At 37.3% G+C, this 20,189-nt stretch overlaps 1 protein-coding gene and 1 long non-coding RNA gene across 2 annotated transcripts; one reads left to right on the top strand and one right to left on the bottom strand.

Moving 5' to 3' along the window:
- Positions 1-1,862: 1,862 nt before the first annotated feature.
- LOC148850973 (uncharacterized) lies at positions 1,863-3,877 on the bottom strand. Its single transcript, XR_016099550.1, has 2 exons — positions 3,174-3,877; positions 1,863-2,213 (listed from the first exon to the last, which is right to left on the bottom strand). It is a non-coding gene; the product is annotated as an uncharacterized LOC148850973 (long non-coding RNA).
- Positions 3,878-7,689: 3,812 nt separating this feature from the next.
- On the top strand, positions 7,690-12,886 carry LOC148850974 (UPF0496 protein At4g34320-like). The gene is made up of 2 exons (XM_088943100.1): positions 7,690-9,194; positions 12,537-12,886. The coding sequence occupies exon 1, from the start codon at positions 8,037-8,039 to the stop codon at positions 9,162-9,164; it is 1,128 nt and encodes a 375-aa protein (XP_088799226.1). The 5' UTR covers positions 7,690-8,036; the 3' UTR covers positions 9,165-9,194; positions 12,537-12,886.
- Positions 12,887-20,189: the final 7,303 nt, after the last annotated feature.

Raw genomic sequence — 20,189 nt, forward strand, 5'->3', positions numbered from 1 at the left:
CAAGACTGACATGGCGTGAATGACATCAATATTTTTCTTATATGTCTTTTCGTCTTGCCAGGTGCTTTATCACGTGCAGTGTTAATAAATCACAACCTGCGATGGTACTGGACTCATTGCAAGTCTATGATGAGTTTGAGCTCATCGCAAGTTTGCAGTAATTCTAAGTTCATTATAAGTCTGCAATGGATCTGAGCTCATCGTAGCCCTGTGATGGCCTTATGTTCATCGCATGTTCATGATGGTTCTGAGTTTCTTTGCATTATTGAGGTTTTGGGGTCTATTACGAGCTTGTGGTGGTCCTATACTCATCACAAGCCTATTTCAAGTTTTGAACTCATTGCAAGTCTTTACAAGTTTTGAGCTCATTGCGGATGTGAACCGAGTCATAAGCTCGTCATAAGTGTGTCGGTTTAACACCTTCTATGTCCTCAGTCGTGACAATCGACATATACCTGATAACCAGTTTTTTATTGACGTCCTCCATCGTGTTAAGCAAAAACCGGTCGGACCTCAACCAAAAAAGAGACAAACCTCTTTCAAGAATCCGCCATTAAATGCCTGGCAGAGCTCAAGAAAAGTCCCAGGAGAGAGAGCCCTGTAAATCAGATTAGGTGGCTCCATCAACAAAGATTCTGCTAACTTCGCAGAAGGCGACTCATTGATAGCTTGAATTTGACTCTGCGGCAAACCAATGATTGTTGGAACAGAGTACGAGCTAGAGCTGCACACCTCGAAGCTTCCTATTGGCCCTCTAACTCTAAGCAATGAAGCCACCTCATGAGCCGTCGACCGGATATCATCAACAACGAAGCTTCCTCATGAGCTTGCCAACCGCGGTCTAATCTGCAACGCCGCAATGTCATAGGCAGTGGGTGCCATCTTCCGCGTTTCGAAGTTGTCCAACCAAATTCTCGTTTTCTTCCCCAGCTCATGTATCTCCAACACCCATTTCCCCATTTCCGCCTCCAAACGGCGAGGGTTGTAGCAATGGTTTCGACGGCGTTGTTGTTTGGGCGGTGGAGATTCAGGCAGTCGTTGCGGCGGTTTGATACTATGTAGAGACGGTGGGGAGGAAAGATAAGAGAAGAGAACACCGGCGACGGTTCAACACATTACGTTATAAATTTACCCCAAAAAATCGCTTTACATAAATTCATTTATTTCCCTCTCTTCTTATTCTGGCCCAGATTTATTTTATTTCATCTACCAATTTTCTCTGGTCATCGGAGATAGTTGTTGGTCGCTACTGATCGGAGAGGGAGAGAATGAGAGTAAAAACGGTGGGTTCGATTCGGTATGGCAAGAGAGGTGAGAGGAGTAGGGGTGAGTATCCAAAAAAGCTGAAATTTTCAAAATCGATTTAACAAGATGGCAAACCAAATCGAAAATGAAATATGTAAAAACCAATTAAACTGAACTGAATTTTTTTTTATTATTTTTGTTAAAATCGAAATTAAGTTAAGCCTTGTTTGTTCTATAAAAAATGGAGGAGAAGACGGCCTCTGCGGCAGCCGATAGCTATGGCATTCGGCGACACTCAACAGGACAAGGAAGACGCCCTCAGCCAGTCAGCCCCTCACCCAACGGGCAGCAACAGCATAGTAGGCCACTGGTCAACCTATTCGATTGTATTCCAAAATCTAAACTTCTAAATACAGAGAGATTAGAGAGAAACTAGAGAGAGTCAGATAGATTATTGAGGAAGGAAGATGCTTAGAAGATGCTTAGACTCCTACACCAATAGTGTCGTTCACTCTTTTGAGTTTTGTTTTTCTTTTATTTGTCTTTCATTCTTTTGAGTTTTGCTTTTCTTTTACTCATTTGAATTTTACTTTTTTTGGAAATTTAACTTGACATTAAATGAATTAATAATGTATATTGCATAATATATTAAATAGGATAAATCTCTTAAACCATCCCTACTATTTAGTTAATTGACATGAGTAATACTATGTTTAGCTATTGTTTTACGTACCCTTAAGTTTTCGTCCATCTTCATCTCTGTTCAGAACTACCATTATCGGCAGCTGGCTTTAGAAGGTTGAAAACACTTATTGCCTCCTCAACGACTAACGATTTGTCGTAGCTGGATTGTGAAACCCCTTCCGGTGGTGGGTCGTCGGTTTGAGTGATGAGAGATGCTACTACTGGAACAAAACCAGCAATTTCCATGCTTGCTTTCAGGGTGCTATTTTGCTGACCCTATCAAACTAAAGCAAATCCAAATAAAGTGGAAGTCATGTTATACCAGCAGAAATCGTGAAAATTTAATATACTAAATTGTAAATTACAATAGCTATCACAAACGAAAACTCCAGAAAACAAATTATTGTATTAAACTGGAAAATCTTCCCCGTTAGTTGTTTTAGTAGACAAGCATACTTATCCGTCTCCAAAATTGTTTAAAAGGATCAGAAAGAAATAACTTTCAGGAAATTGCAATTAATATTTCAAGTCATTGAGAGAACACTGGACTAGCATATGGAAGTTAGGAAAAACGCTGATGCTTTGACAATAAATTCAGTTTTAAGGGGGCATTCTTTTTTCAGATTTTGAAAGGGGGGAATTCCTAGGAATTCATTGTTCTTTTTTCAGATTTATATTTATATGAGGATCATTGAAGGTTTATTTTCTTGGGTACCCATCTCTTAGGTGGATAAATAGGCCCACACTTGAATGGGATAAAAATATATTTTTTAATAATAGATTTTTATAACTAAAATGATTAACGCCTTATTTACATAAGAAATAAAAGAATATGGGTAAAATAAATGTTTCTTAGGAAAAACTTATCCAAAGTAATTGCATTTACCCGGATAAATAACTTAGTGAAAAACAAACGGGCCTAAGGCGTAGACGAAAAAGAGCCTATATGCCTGAAAATCACTTTTTCCCGGAAATGAGTTAAAACAAAATTGAGAAAGGAAGAAAAATCAACATGAGATCACGCTCACATTTGTCCTGTAGGACATCAAAAACCACATACAGCTGATCCACAAGCACGAACTTCACAATCTTTCCCATTCGCACTAACACGAAACCCGACACTGATATCAAACAGAGAAAAGCCTTAACGAAAACCCTAGTTCATTCTCCACAGGGAACAAATCAAAATACATAAGTAAAAAACAGAAAAGAAGAAAGAGCCAAGGAGCGTAGATCCAGCAAACCTTCAGTGAATTCCTTCTCTAGTGCCCGATCGATCATACCAACAAGCTGTCTTCTCTAGATCTCGTGTATGAACCATTGGATTCAGTGGAATTGCTATCCCCGGAGCGAGGCAACTCAGTTTCAAGGAGAGAGAAGGAAGAGAAGTGAACACAGACCATGGAAGCGAACTCAGCTTTGTGTACTTCAACGAATGAGAGACAAAAGGCGATAAAGGCGAGGACTTCAGAGTGAACGAGAGTAGAGGATTTTGGTGGCCCATCGTCTTTGTTAGCTCAGGAGCTCAACGGAGTGACGGGAGTTTAACTGTTCATCATCTTTGTTAGCTAGGAGCTCAACGGAGGGTTGATCTTGATAAAAATGTTAATTTGGGAACCGATTTGGTGTTGACGGAGAAGAATCTCTTTGTTAGCTCGGGAGCTCAACGGAGGTTCCTCTCTCTCTCTCTTCGTCCTCTTCATTCTCTCTCCCCCGTTCCCTTCGTTCTCTCTCCCTGTCGCCCTTGTTTCATCAGTTGCAGCAATGACAGACCCCTTCACATCCCCTCTCTCTCTCTCTCGGTTCCCTTCGTTCGTTCTCCTTCCTTTCCACACCCGACCTCGTGGAAAATTATGATGTAGAGCCCTCTTCGCCGGCGATACGGTTGTAGAGTGGTTCGCTATAACTGCCACCGGGAGGGATGGTGAAGAAGAAAGGAGAGGGACCAAAGGTAAAATTGGGTTTTGAATAAAATTTATACATCGTATCACGTGTGTATGAATTTTGACGAAACATTAATAGATATTAACAGCAGAGAGGAGGTTGGACAATTGTTAAAAATTTATGGAACGGCAAGACATTAGCTATTATACGTCAATTAGCTAAACAGTAGGATAATTTAAAAGATTTAATCCTATTAAATATTAATATAAAATTATAAATTATAATATTAAAAATATATAATTATCAATTATGATAACTCAACTCTAGAGGGGAGTGCACTTAATTCATCTCGCACGCGTTTTAAGGATACGTAGCGCGTTTTCATGCTGCGCGAACGATGCGCCCATCAACTCTGCCTTTATAGAAGGCCGGAGCCCTGCCACTTCCGCCGCCCCTTCATTTTTAATGCCATAAATTTTAAATTCTAAGCTTGTCATTTTTTTATTGCCCCAATACACACACGGAGACAGACTTGTGACTTGTGAGAGTGGGCGTCTAGTGACGGCGGCGCCGGTCTCCCCCGACACTTTTCTTACAAATCTACATTTGCCGATGCCGACGTGTTATGGTTCAATACAGACTTAATTTTGTCAGATTTTTGAGAGAATTGATATTCTCTTCACGCATATCACGAAAAGTTTAACGTATTTTTGGAGGACGGGTGGTTGGCATTCTTGGGTGTCTAACTTGGCACTCCTAAACCTTTATCCCATGTGGGGTGGCCCTAGTTAATGGCTAGCATGGATACTAGGATTCTTCATGGGCGTACACTTGCTCACAGGGACAGTGTTGGATCGGCACTGCGCTACCGACACTCAAGGGAGGCTTGGCATGCAGGCCTGACTCAAGCATGATCCTTCACCTCGCCAGCCCCTTGCCCAAGCTAATTGAGCTATCCCGTTGCCCCTAGTGCACAGGTGTGTTTCGGCCTAAGCGGTTGCCTATCATCATGGCACACATGTGTCTGTCATCCTTGGCATACAGAAGACCCTTCACATTGGTGCCAAGTCACCTCATCGGCACATGATCACCTTGCATTATGGTTGTCCCCCTTTAGCACGTAAGCGGCGCCTCCCATGGATCGGTCTAAGCCAGAAGAGTGCCCCAGTCATTGGACTTGAGGTCATGATCATGTGCTACTAACTTTGGTGGAGCCATCCCATCAGGCAAATCCTAGCCTCTAAGCACATAAAGGCTTGTCCTGACCTACCTTAACCTGGACGTCGCACGGGTTTCTTCCGCTGTAAAACTACCCCCGTGACAAACGCATACCGAATTTCCTACACTTTTTACATTAACCAACCAATTATTATGTGACAAGTGTTCTATTATGGTGCATGAAAGCGTGTGTATATATATATATATATATATATATATATATATATATGTGTGTGTGTAAAATAATGGGAGAATGACCATTCAGTGAAGGGTTAGAATTAATAGGCCTAAAGTACAATTGGGGACGGTGCGAATTGATGCCAATTTTTGGGCGAATATAGGTGCATAGGGTGTGGTTTTTTAACCTTTTAAATATTTATAGAATTGCAGCAGAATTCAGAATTCTACAATAGACCTGTCCTACTTCTCCATTTTACAAATATCTTGTTCACCGCACCAATGCAACATCTACTGATTCGCATATATAACTATTCTTGGAACTCCAAATCAAACAAACAGACATTTTCTCAGAATTTAAAAGTAAACAAAATGAAGTGATTGAAACTGTTATGTAAAGAAAAGTGAAAGTTCTGAAAACATGAAGCATTTAGAGAACTATTTATTAAGAGATGCAAGTAAGATTTAGAGGATTATTTCTACCATCCCCAACAAAGATGGCCATGTATGTCAATAATAATATCCAAGTAAGATTCACCTCTCTTCAGTGTTGATTTGTCAATTTGAGTACAACTTTTCTCTCTAAAGATTTGTTAAAATATGCCAGCATTTATTGTTAATTAATGAAACTAACTAGATATACCCAAACCCATCTAAAACTACTTAATCTTAGGTCCAATTAGCTGTCAATTCCTTGTAGGAGTTCATCGTTTTTTTTTTTTTTTTACTTTCTTTTTTTTGCAAATTCTAAATAGTCTGAAACATTTATTTTTAGGTGGATTTCTTGCCCTAGTTCTGTTTTCAATTCAATGAAACCCTGATACAAGTAATAAAAGTATGGAATAAGTAGACTTTCAGATTAGTGATTTCAAGTAGAAATCCAGGTATATTCTATCCTATTTAGCATATATCAGAAAAACATTGTTTTATTTATTTATTTTTATATGAGACATTAATGTTGCCTTTGCATTTTGGTTACAAACTTTCTTAATTTAGACTCCCTAACGAATTCACTATTCATTTGTATCTCTCCATAAATTTCCTACTATATTCCATTATTTCTTATATCTAGTGCAGCAAGATTTGATCATTTCTTTTCTTTGAAATTTGTACAGTATGACTTCATATTGTCTAAAATATTTGCACCTTCATTTATACTTCATTTTGATTATAAACTTGCAGTTGATATCTTTGGCTGTATGTAAATGAAGCTAACCCATATGAAATGAGGTCCAATCAATTGCCAATTCCTTGTAGGAACTTTATTAGTTCTTCTCTTTCATTTTAGCACAAAGTGATTGCTTAAGAAAATTTTACATTTTATTTTCAGCCTCCATCTTTTCTTGCATATGTTTTTGCCAAGAAAACTGGGAAAGACACCCACGTATTGATCTCTGCCTGATGTAATCCTTTAACCTATTAAAAATTTGAATTATTCACATATATATTTGCTTATTATTATACTTTGCACAGTTACCAACACTGGTTCAATTGTTTACGAGGAATAGTCTACACTATACAAATTCTTAAATTGCAAGTGTATATTAACCTGAATTTGCCTGACGACAATCAATTAGACAATAGCAAATCTTCATATGAACCAATCCTTGATACATTGAGGTGTTGGGGCTGAATCAGGACCCCCAGTGCTTATTGTGGTTAATCAACCATTGGTCTCCTTGCACCGGACGAGCCATTCTACCATTTTCTAAAAGAGAGGAATAAATAAGTATAAAAAGGCATCTCTAAAGTCCGAGTAAATTCAGTCCGAATAAGGATAATTTAGTCATTTTAGATGAGAATGGCAGGCTTTGTTGAAGAGTTGAAGAAGACTCTCAGTACCTTCCCCACATTTGCCTCTGTGTTTGTTTCAATTCTTTCTTGACTCATTGGTTTATTGACTTCAACTGGGAGGACTCCCCATTCTTTGCACTGCCAGAGTCGCCCTTCTCTCGTCTGACTGAGTCTTAAAGAAGGGGGGACTCCCCACTTTTATGATCCTTTTCCTTTAAGCCCCCAGTTTATTTGGTAATTGTCCCTTTGCGCCTTACAACTGTAAAACAGGAAGAGAGGGAGAGAGAGAGAGAGAGAGAGGAGAGAGAGTAGACATTTGCTTCCCGCATTGTCCATCCCTCCTTCCACTCCGTTTCTCATGCGTGCAAGCCATTATCAAACCTTCTCTCAATCTCTTAGTCTTCTTTCTAACGGTTTTAATTATCTGCAAGCATCTCCTGCGTTCCTCACCCGAAATTCTTTGTCTCTTTCTTCATTTTCTCTGCTTTCCTACTTATATAAGTCGATCGCTTCCTCTTTCTCCAAAATTTCCATTCTTTGATCCTATTCTAGTCCCATTTTGCCTTTCTGTTCTACAGTATTTCTGTCTGCCCGTCTGGTGGAAGAGTCTATAATCTCAAATGTGTTTGGTTGCAACAACCTTCAATATTTCTGGTTAGGGAATCTTGGGTTTGTTTTCTTTATATATATATATATATATATATATATATATATATATATATATATATATATATGATTCGTATTTGAAGGCAAAGTTGTTCTGTTTATATTTGCCTTTTCCTTTTGGAGACCGGATCTCTGAGAGGTTTTAGTTGGAGTTTCAGGAGATTTTCTGATAATTATTAGCTAATGATTATTGGGTTCATCTCAAAAATACAAGTTTTGCTGGAAATCAACCTTCTTTTGTGCTAGAAAGCCTCGATTGAAGTAAGAAATCTAGTTTGAAATTCGTCATTTCTTCAAGCTGAGATTTACATTACTAGCTGCAGCTTTGAGGGATCTTTTGCTTTGGTCTCAAGTCTGAACTTGCATCAATGGGAGGACAATTTAGCAAGAAGACGGGTGAAAATCCGCCCGTCCTCCAACTAAATAGCAACTTCCAGTACACAGCCGAGCTGAGCTCCTATGAAGCAGCATGCAGGCATGACCCTGAAGTGCAAACCTTTGACAGCACCCTTCAAGCCCGCACAAACCGCGTCATCAACACCCTCGCCCATGGCGTTGAGGTTCGAGCGCTCTCCTTCAACTCGCTGAGAGAAGTTACCGGATGCCTGCTTGAGATGAACCAGGAGGTCGTCAAGATCATCTTGGAATGCAAGAAAGATATCTGGAAGAATCAAGAGCTCTTTGAACTCGTGGAAGAGTACTTCGAGAACAGTTTGCAAACCTTAGATTTCTGTACCGCCATGGAGAAATGCCTCAAAAGAGCCCGGGACAGCCAATTGATCCTTCATGTCGCCCTCCAACAGTTTGAAGAGGAAGATGGGGTAGAGGGGCAGAAGAAGTATTTGAAGACATCGGAGGAGTTAAAGAATTTCAAAGCTGCAGGAGACCCATTCACGGAGGAGTTCTTCCAGGTTTTCAATTCGGTTTATAAGCAGCAGGTACTGATGTTAGAGAAATTAATGCTTCGAAAGAGGAAACTCGATAAGAAGTTAAAATCTGTCAAAGCATGGAGAAAGGTCTCAAGCATTATCTTTGCTGCCGCCTTTGCTGCTGTTCTCATCTGTTCGGTGGTGGCTGCTGCAATGGCGGCACCCCCTGTCGCAGCTGCCCTGGCAGCTGCAACTTCAATTCCTTTAGGGTCGATGGGTAAATGGTTCGATTCACTGTGGAGGGATTACGAGGTTGCACTGAAAGGGCAGAAGGAGGTAATACACTCAATGCAGGCAGGAACTTACATTGCAATAAAGGACTTGGATAGCATTAGGGTTCTTGTTGATCGGCTGGAAATAGAGATTGAGTCTCTAATGCAAAATGCCGATTTCGCACTTCAAGAGGAGGATGCCGTAAAGATCGGAATAGAGGAGATCAAGAAGAAGTTGGGGGTCTTTATGAAGAGCATTGAGGATTTGGGTGAACATGCTGACAGGTGCAGCAGGGATATAAGGAGGGCACGGACGGTAGTCCTGCAGAGGATTATTAAGCATCCCAACAACTAAAAGCTTTTTTGAAGCTTGCTCCTTCTTTGGGTAAATCTCATGCGACTTCATACTAAATATATGTTAAGCAACAACAGCTAACTCTGGATTTTTGATCCATTGAATTGGATATCTCACCTTATGGAGAACAATTTAGGAAAAGTTGATACTTTCAGGTCTAAACTTGGATGTCTCTGTGCCCAATTTTTATCATTCTTAACTGTGGGAATAAATTTATTTATTGTTTTGTACTTTTATATTGCCCTCTCATTCAAAGTTGTATTAGAGTTGTAAAGTCAAAACTTTTATGGATATTGTAATTGTTTTTGGCTTGATTATAGCCTAGAAAATTTAATAGATGCCCTACTGTCTACATATGTGACCTGCTGGCCATATTTGTAACTGAATCTCTGCATTATGCAGTTCTTTCTTCTTATCATAGTGGATTTAAAGTGGGGAAGTTAGTTGAAAGTGAAAATTCATATCTATTTCTTCAAGTCATTCCTTGTGATTTGTTTCACTGCACGACAACAAAAAGATTATGGAACACAACCATTCTGCTCATAAAGCACTGTTATACTTTCACACAGAAGCTCAGGCATCTATAATCTATAGTTGAACTCTATTGAATGAAAACCAGATTAGTCCTAGCAGTCTATAAACAGTTTATTTATTGTATAGTGTCAGGTCTCAATGATGGAATTAACAACAGTAGTTTTGTTTCTTGCTCTGTCCTGAAATAATGCAAATAAATCTAACCAACCCAAATAGGAATGGTAATAATAACAGTATCGGTCATTATCAGACAAGATAGCATTGCTTATGGTCCCGGCAGTTACCTCCTCCACTTAGCTATAAGTTAATTGACGTAAAAAAAAATAATACACATCAAATAATTAAAATAAAGCATGAAAAAAAAAACTGAAGACATGGTTGTCCTGGTTTTGTAATTTGTTGATGAGTACACCACATTGAATTGAACCTTCTCTTCTCCCTCAACAAAGGAAGACAGAAGCCATCACAAACTAGTGTTGTGCATGTCCAAGTGTTATCTCAACTACTGATGGTAGAAATCTTATCAGTTCCAACTTGGTGGAGATATTGAGTAGGAATAGCAATGGGCTTTCCATCAGTTAATAATGTTCAATGCTTAAGTCTCAAGACTGATGTCAATCTGTTTTGTATCAGAAAATCAATGTTTTTTCCAAGTCCTAGGTGTCAAAATTTAGCAAGAACAGATAGAACAGCATGATGATGCAAAGGTTGGACATTGAGAAGGAATCATGATAATGGTGTCCAAAAGCCTGTTTGCAGTGTTGTCTAAGGGAACCTAAAGTGTCCCAAATTTTAATGGTTGAATATGTGGTGCTGACATGGAATCCAAAGCATCTTTGCTAGCTTCCAATCCTTTGATTTGAGTCTCACTAACCAGAGGAAGGGGAAGGTGGAGTTTTAGCATTAGGAGAAGTCTCACTTCTGAACTAAAAAAAGTTGTTGAGCAGATAAAATATTCATTCATCAAAAAAGAAATTAAGGAGTACAGTTCCTTTTATACGAGAAGGCTAGGTTGTCATTTCAAGGCAAGAAAAATTACAAAAACACCCATTAATATCCTAGTCTTATCTCTTTGTAATATGCCTTAGTTCTCCTTTTAGTTTCTTCTGCTTTGAGTCTAGTAGAGTGGACTTGATACAGGCTTGCGTAGAGCCTGGCTGGGTATTGAGATAGACTTGTAGGAAAAGGGCCAAGAATGTTGGTTATTAGACATGTAAATAGACAACCCACTTTAGTTGTGGATACAAGGGCATTGATGGAGTTATGTGGGCATGGGCCTATTGCCATGTGGTAGCTGCATCAATATATTTTATTTACAAGTAACAAGTTGTCTCAAAAAAGAAAACTCACTGAGGCTTGTAGACTAACTCAGAAAAATACATAGAGTTTCAAGTAGGAGTCAAGTAGTGGAGAACATTGAATATATGGACTAAGAGTTTATGAAGAAAAATACCTGATAAGAATGTCATTGCTTCTTATTATATGCTCAGAGTTAACCAGAGGAAGGTATGATCAGTATCTAGGATGAAAGATTTACATCGAATAAAAAGGGAATCCACAAATAGGTCAAGTGGTCAGCAAAGTGAAGCATTGGAACGAATTAATTTTTTAAAGAAAAGAAAGTATAGCCTTGGATATGAAAACAACTGAAGTGGTTGCAATATTTTATGAGTCTGAAGACTTTGAACTGCCCTGCTTCCTTCATTGCTGATTTGGAATTATGTTGTTAAGAAATTGTAACTTGTGGATCTAATAGGACTCATGCTATGTTTATTGATAAAAAAAGGGACTCACGCTATGTTTGACAATGCCTGGTTCTAGAAAGAGCACCAAGAGACCAGGAAGTTCTATAATTGTAACCAATATTGCCTCGTTAAGCCTAGAGGCATCTGCAGATAAAGTTGTACCAACTGATTAATGGGGCAATTGCTAGAGTTAAGTTTACATGGTTTTGTGGTCTTTCTTATCTTCAAACTACTGTCTTAACTTAGATGATTGTTAGATATAAACTTATTCCTATTTACTGCTATTTTGTCAGCTACCTAGTTGTGCAGAAATGTGTTTGTGGGTTTGATGGCAAAATCAAAAGTAGAGAGAAAAAAAAAGAAAAAAAAAATCCACATAAGAATACAAGGTTCATGTGGTTTGACAATATGTTTATGACCACGGGTAAAGACAAATAGAAAATCCACTGATGTTAAAGCTGACTATGACTACAGTGGAAATCCAAACCTGTAAGAGTCAAAGAGTAACCTCCCAAGAGGAACATTCTTCTGATTGTAAGAAAAAAATCCCTTGTACAAAATCTCAAACTTAGAGAGCATCCACAAAGAAACTCCAGACAAAAGGTATTTGTAAACTCCCCTCACAAGAAAAAAGAACCCTAAAAGACAAAACCGGAAGTTCTCAACAGTAACCTAAATATCCTTGCACTCTTACTTTCCCTTTTTTTATACAATATAACCTTAAGAAAGGCTTAAAATCACTCGTACATGAAGAAAGGGCCATTACCCAATGTTGGTCCCAGCTATCTGGGGTCTTGGGAGGGTTACACTGGATACAGACCTACAACCATTATTACATGAATCTCTAAAAAAATGTGAAAGAGAGATCATTTTTTTTGGAGTTGTCTTCAAAATTGAAATGACTCTTTTATGTGTCCAATTATTTTGTGGCCTGTTGTTCAAGCCATCATCTGAATACACAGATTGTAAGGCAGTTTGTTTCCAACTTTCCATAGAATGTTGTTCCCACATAAAAGTAGATTTTTTAATCTAATTAGTTTCTTTGAATCACTTCTAGTTATTTATGTCACACAATCCTTTCCATCTTGAGCAGTCTGGAAGAAGCTGGGGAGCTCAGTTGCAAACAGAGATGCCATTCTATTGTTAGCAATGCCAAAAGAGCAAAGACCATTATCCAATGTTGGTCCCAGCTATCTGTTTTGGAGGGGTGGACTGGACATGAACCAACCTTTGGGACTTCTTTGCACAAAGTGGCTGCTCTCATACGTGAACTGAACCTGTGTTCTCACTCCTGTCAGCCCAATATTTTACCATTACACCAAGTAATGGCCTTTTGTGTAATTCTATAAAAATATGAATTGGGCCGAATACCAATGATAGAGAGTGGCATGCAGTTGTAACTTAGAGATCATCTGTTTGAATAACCATCATAGACAGCTATCACAGTTAAAATCACCTGTATCATTATTGAAACCAACTGATAAGAATGCTTAATTCCATCTCTTTTGGCTATAGAACCTGTTGAAACAATTTTCCCTATACAAAAATGATCCTTTCTGAAAAAAGAGTCCAAACTTCACCTGGTTTCATTTTGTGCATTTTGAAACGGCTCCTTTCTTCTATCTCTTTCACAATGTTGAATTGTAATATTGCTCCTTTTTTGGATCCATTGAACCAGCTACCCGTACATGGAGTTACTTTCTTAGGACTGGACAATGGGAAATTTGGAGTTTTATTCGGATGTGACAGTGATGGAGATAGCGCTTCATGTCATGGACATGGGGTCACATTAAATTAGGTCACAATCTAGTATGTTTAGAAGAATTCATTACAAATGCGTTTAGAGAAAACTTGTTTATGGGAAATACGTTGTCTACTTTTTTTTTTGGTCTTTCTTTGGGAAGGATACAGTTTGACTTTAATGTTGATATTTCTTTTGATTTAGGAACAACTTTTCCAGTAGTAAACCATTTGTTCTTAGAGTTTTGGATGCCCAAGGAAATTTAATTGTCAGCCATCCTTCACTTCAGCACATACAATATTATTCTTGGAAGTAGCAAAGATCAATTCTTATCTACATATTTATTGGGCAAAAAGGTAGAGTGTTGGCTACAGCATAGTAAAAGGCAAATGCTAATGTGTAAATAACACTGTCGACTCTATGCTATGAAAATGGATTGTGACTATACAACCCCCCATTTTATTGTCACGCGTGCTACTTTGTGGCCCCTGGTCGTACTTGATGACCCCCGCTCCCATGAAATGAGAAGCTGAGATATTCCTCTACCCTATGATTCTTATGGGGCCCCAATATTTGTCACTCAGAGAATCAAGAGTTCAAGGCCCACCACCATTGAATGGATCCCATAAAGTTGATTAGCTGCCCTAAATTAGATTGAGATATGACTGCAATAGTGCAACTGTGTGTTCTTAATATATACATTTTAGCTGTGTACATGAGATGGTTGATTGTTGATGCTGAATTTTGGTTGGGACCCATCCGTTGGTTGGTTCTGAGCTTCTAATATGACCAAATGATGGAGGGCGGATTGGTAGGCTGAGAACTTAGATGCAGGAACTAGGCCCAGCCCATTGGTTTATTTCCATCTAGATCCAGTGTGACAGAGAATGTGCATTCAGTGTGGATGCAATCGAATCTTGGTTTATATGCAGTTAGGACTTTGGAGACAGAAGTCCCACCACTTTCGCTTACATCAGCGGCAGTATTTTATAAGAGATTTGCTTATTATTAGAAGTGGGAACCCAACATTTTGGGATGGGGGAAAAGGGTTAAAGCTACAGTCTGTCTCCTTACGGTTTTTATTGGTTGGTTCATCTCCTCTATTTGTAATCAGAAAAACATAAGGACAATCTTAGTGTTGCTTCAATTCAATTTTTCCCTGGTTTGATTTGAAATAGAGGCTTAGACCTGCTTGGTCTTGGGCTACATTACCTCCATCCATTGGTACCTTCTCATCAAGTAATAGAGGCTAAGACCAGTTAGGCTTCCTGTTTTGAGGCTGTTTCTTTTGTGAATGTCTTTTATATTTATATTTAGAGTATCGAACCAGGCAGCTCGCTTCTTGTCTAAGGCCATGTTTGGGAGTGCTTAAAACTAAGTGATTATTCAAAATAAATATTTATTTGGGCCATTAAGCACTTATTGGTATTTGGGAAATAAGTGCTTATTTTAAAAATAAGGGCTTATTTTTTTAAGCCCAAATTTCCAGTTTTTTTTAAGTGCTTATATAATTAGCACTTATTTAATTTTTTTCTTCCAAAATGATACCTAGTTGAATTTTAAAATCCACTTATTAAATTATCCCTAGTTGAATTTTATAGAAGCACTTTTATAAAAGTATTTTTATGAAAATATTTTTACAAAAAGCATTTTTATAGAAGTACTTTTACGAAAGCACTTTTATGAGTACTCTTGTGAAAGTACTTTTATGAAAGCACTTTAAAAAAAAAATACTTTTATAAGTGTTCATAAAAGTACTTTCACAAAAGTGCTTTCATAAGAGTACTTTCTTAAAAAGTGCTTCGTAAAAGTACTTTTATAAAAGTGTTTCATTAAATCACTTTCATAAAAGTGTTTTTAAAAATGTACTTTAATAAAAGTGTTTTCATAGAAGTAATTTAATGAAATTGCTTTCGAAGGGTATATTTTGAAAATTTGAAAGAAAATGAAGGACAAAATAGTCACAAATGCTTATTTAAGTGCTTATTAGAAAAAAAGACTACCGAATGCCCAATATAAAATAAGTGCTTATTTTAAAAAGTTGGGTGCCAAACGCAGCAATTAAGTGCTTATTTGAATAAGCACTTGTTTTAAGCAATTATTCAATAAACACTTATTTTTAACTTAAGCACTCCCAAACATGGCCTAAATTTGTGAATGATGTAAAGGAATACATTTTGCTGCCTGATTCTTTTCCATTACCCGTCATTTTTATGATGTTAAGTTTATTTCATTTCATTTCATTTTTAAATAAAATAATTATAATTTACAATTCTATTAAAATAGATTCAAAATATATTTAATCATATTTTAAAAAATATCCCCACGGGGCAGGATTGCTATCTTTGTCCCTGACCTCATTCTTGTTCCATGGGGAAATCATCTCCATTCAAATGGGGTAGTTTTCCAGTGTGGATTGAGGAAATGGAGAAAATTGTCATCTTGTTGGACCTGAGTTTGACTCCCCTACATTTTATCATATATCCACAAAATTTCTTGTACTTCTATATGTAGTAAGAGAGGAACGTAGTTAAAACATGAAGGATTTCCATCAGGATCCTTGTATCATCCAACATGGTGATGTTGTTCAATATGTACATTTTGTTTTTCAAAACAGAAAACAACCATCATGTAAATACAGTAATGATTGTATTAAGGGTGTGTTTGCCAATATTTAGGGTTTTGTTTTGTAAACTAAGTAAATGCAATGCAATGCAGCATACATCAGCAAAATCAAAGTCGTATACAGATTTGCCCAAACCTCCTAGATTGCGAGCCTCAGGGTTACTTCTCATGTTATACAATTTTGCGAATCTTCTAGACTCCCTATCTGCTAGCAGCCTAGCTAGCACCATTTACTTCCAAGTCTTGCATTACATTAAGGCCCCATTTGGTTTGTGGGAATACAGTACTGGAATCAGAATCGAGATGGGTTATTTCGATTTCAACTGCTTGGTTGAGTGGAATCGGAATCCCATTTTCATTGCATTCACCCACTTGAGATTCCCGCTGATTTAAATTCTCATTCTCATATCTGTCGGAACCAAACAGACTATAGGAATAGACTATTCCAATTCTGATTACAAAGAATTATGATTTCAATTCCAATTCCAACTGCAAACCAAATGGATCCTAGTTATTTATTTTGCTACCAAATCAGCTTAATTGTCTTCTAAACATATTGGCAAAGCATTGTAGTGTATTTTCTATCTCCATCATCTATTAGAACTACTTCTAGGTTAATATTAATAAGCTTGTTTCTAATTTTATTCGCATAGTCTTAACACCAATCTTTTTATTTTATGCTATTTCTTTTTCTTACGTTTAGTAGGGAACTTTCCCTGCACGACTACTCAGCTTATTTCTGCCATGCGTGGAGATGATGATGATATTATATATCCATCTAAACAACTATCGGTTGGATGGGATTAGCCACCTACCTTCTGCCACCGTCTCAGTTAACCCACACCACACCTTTGTATTGATGTTCGTTTTGCCAATGTAATATAAGGCTAGGAGTTTTTCTTTAATGAATTTGAAAGTAGTAACATGAAAGGAAGTAATCCCAATTCCCAAGTCTCCGCTTTAACGGGTTAAGATCTTACCAATCAAGCTAATTGCCACCTTCCATTTGGCACTTCACTTGAGAGAGGATTTTTATTTAGCTAAAGGATTACGAGGGAAGAGTCATAACTCATAACTGGTAATACATTGACAAACAATCGTGGCCTGTCCAAATGAGAAAGAGAGAGAGAGAGGGAGAGAGCAACAACATTAGGGTATAACGTAGATTGAAACCAATCGATGCACGGAACATCCTCAGAATCAAATTAAGCACGCCTTAGTCAAGGCTATCATTGTCTGTTTCATGCGTTTGATCAGTCTCAAAACCATCCAACTTAGTATAATTTGAGACCAGAGCTTGAAGCATAAGATTGGCGTGCCACACGTGCACGATACCCAACAAAATGATAGGGCAAAGGATTATTAATCGAAAGATAGAGATGGGTCAGTGCTTGAACCGGATACACCATTTGACTCGAGCAAGTTCTATGACTTTATTCTACGTTTTATCCTTTCTTACATGAAGAAAATGGTCCAGCCTTTTAGTTTAGTGTTTAACACTAAATGGAAGTTTATTTTGCGTTTGTTTTTTGCATCTAATTAAACGTTTGTTGAGTAATCGGTAATCTACGTATCCCAACTTAGATTAGTTGTAATGTGAATCGGTGGGTTGACCCATGACCCAATCCAGTTTTTTCGTGTTGGATTGGGTTGATTCATTCTCAAATTCAGATATTTAGATATGAGACCGTAGTCCTATTTTTTCGGATTGAATTGGATCGAATCCCAACTTTTTGCCAGATTTACATATTGGCATGATAGACAGTGATTTAGGCGCACCCATTTATAAAAAATCAGGCACATCGTTCATGAAAAGGAAAATAGCTCTAAGAAGTGGTGGTTGTATTGGATAGACGAAGGAACGGAAACTTGAGAGGATGATAATAATGAAGCTAGCTGTAAGGGGTGAAAGATGAGTGGACGATTTGAAAACCCTAATAGGGCTCTATTTGGGCTAGGCTAGACAGCTTTTCTCCATTAAACAATTCTTAGAGCTCTTTTCGTTAAAAGAGTAACCTATTGATGTTTGCAAATCAATCAAAAGATTATTAGAATGAATCATTTCTTGGCCCAATTCATAAGCATAGACCTAAAAAAAGCGTGGTTTCAATATGTTTTTTTTTTTTCGTTTTCATACTTTCATACTATATTTGATTTCTTATTAGAATTCCCATACATATAATGATAGTATTAGCGTGAAAGAAGATTACATGAAGCTTCCGTTTTTAAGTAAGTAGATTGCATTTCACCTCAGAATTTTGAATTAAAATGCAGATTTATAGCAATTCAAAATTATAAATACCTTCATCTATAACACTCATATCCACTCATAAATTAACATCAATTCCAAGTTGGCACCTATCCCAAATGCACCGTGGAACTAGGATTTCTGAGGGTGGGTTGAACAGTAGAAACCCCTTTTCATTTTGGTTATTTTGTGATGTATGCTTTTGTTTTCATTTTGGTTATTTTGTGATGTATGCTTTTGTCTTCATTTTGCTTTTGGGTGTTGGGGTTGAGAGGAGAAAGTGGGCTACATCGTCCCCTATGCTACACAATTGATTTTGATGTTGATTGATTAATAAAATTTTAAGGCGGCTGCACCAAAATTTGGTATTAAAAATAAATAAATAACGCCAATACCAATGATACACATTGGGTGCAAATTTTCCATGATAGAGTTGGGATTTTGTCAATATTTCGATGGGTCCAACCTGAAGCTTGAGCCCAAAACAATGTAAACTGTTAACTTGGGGAAACCCGACTTGCACCCTAGCTTACACCGTTATTATTGTTGGGCCTAACAACTTGGCTTGATGCTTGTGAAGTTTTGCATGGTTTTTGAACCACTATTGACCTAGATGGTTGGACCGTTCAGCCTGTGAACCGTCTAGGCAACTAGTTCCGTTTTACCCCAAACCTCGGTTCCTAGCCAAAAACTGTTGATTCAGTCAATGGCCTATTGACCTGGGCAGTCGAATAGTCGATCTGTTCAACAGTTTTTGGCTATTTTACTTTTTAATATTTCTATTTTTTTTAATTTTTTGTCAAAATGAGCCGTCCATTCGAACCATTGACCTGAAAACCGGTTGCCAGAACGGTTCCATTTCAGGGTCATTTTTTAAAACCATAGTTGCTTGCATTTTTTTAAGGTTGTGTTTGATTTAAAGGAAAAAGTAAGTTGTGCTTAGTTTGTAAAGGCTTTCCTACATTTCCCCTCATTTCCTTACTTTTTCCTTCAAACCAAACACAACCTAAGTGGTTGGGCTTGGGATGAGTCCTTGGATGGTTCAACCCTATTTTATCCCCATGAGCACAGCTGTGTTTGGTTTGAAGGAAAAAGTAAGGAAAGGAAGGGAGAGATAAAAAAACCTTTACAAACCTTGTATAGGCTTCCTTACATTTTCCTTCCTTTCCCTATCTTTTCCTTCAAACCAAACATAGCCTAAAGATAATTTCATCAATCAACTCAATTCGAGGGACACAATATCAGCAATGGCATCAGGCAAAAAAAAAATCTAGAAAACAGATTTTCTAAGTTCAGTTTCACACTTGGAAAATCATATGGGAAGCTGAGTTACAGGATTTATTACAATAACGGATTCAGCAGGAGGGAGAGGAAGCTATGAGTCCTCTGCAACCCGCAACCAAAGTGTTGAGTGCGCCATGGAGAAGCCAAATTCTCCAACAGAACTTTTGTAGTATGGGCCATCGCCTTCCACTACAACGTTGATTAAGGCCCAACATTCTTTGAATTGCTAGTTATGGGCCTTACTCTAGCCCACCACAATGTTGAAAACTCACCATGAGTTTTCAATATTTATGTTAAACTCACCACAACTTTTCAAAATGTTTAAAACTCATCAAGCCAATAAGTTTTTATTTTTCAAAACTTACATTCCGTTAGTGCACCGTTAATGCTTCTTAACAGAAGTGTCCATGTCAGCATAAATAACAATTTTCATGACCAAATTACTCTTGAATGGCGAATTAGAGGAAAAATGGTCTTTTTCAGTTTTCAATTTTCTTGTTTCATTTTTTTTTTCATTTTTAGTGTTTTGTTATAATTTCTGTTTTTTACAGTTTCTATTTTCTACAATCTATACTTTTTCCTATATCTTTTGTTATTTATTTGTAATTTCTGGGTTTAACCTTCTATAATTTTTGGTGTTTTCTACGATTTTTATTTTCTGATTTTGTTTTTCAATTTCTATAGTTCCTATAATTTGAAAATAATTTTTTATTTTGTTTGCAATTTCTATAATTTTTTATATTTTTGTAATTTCTAAGTTTTTATATATTTTATATTTGAAAATATATTTTGAATTTTTTTCTTTTTTTCATATCTAAATATTAAAATGGTAATATATTAACACCCAT

The sequence above is a fragment of the Nelumbo lutea genome, chromosome 5 (genome assembly GCF_056320005.1).
Source record: "Nelumbo lutea isolate HS-2025 chromosome 5, American lotus-T2T, whole genome shotgun sequence".
Classification (NCBI taxonomy): Eukaryota; Viridiplantae; Streptophyta; class Magnoliopsida; order Proteales; family Nelumbonaceae; genus Nelumbo; species Nelumbo lutea.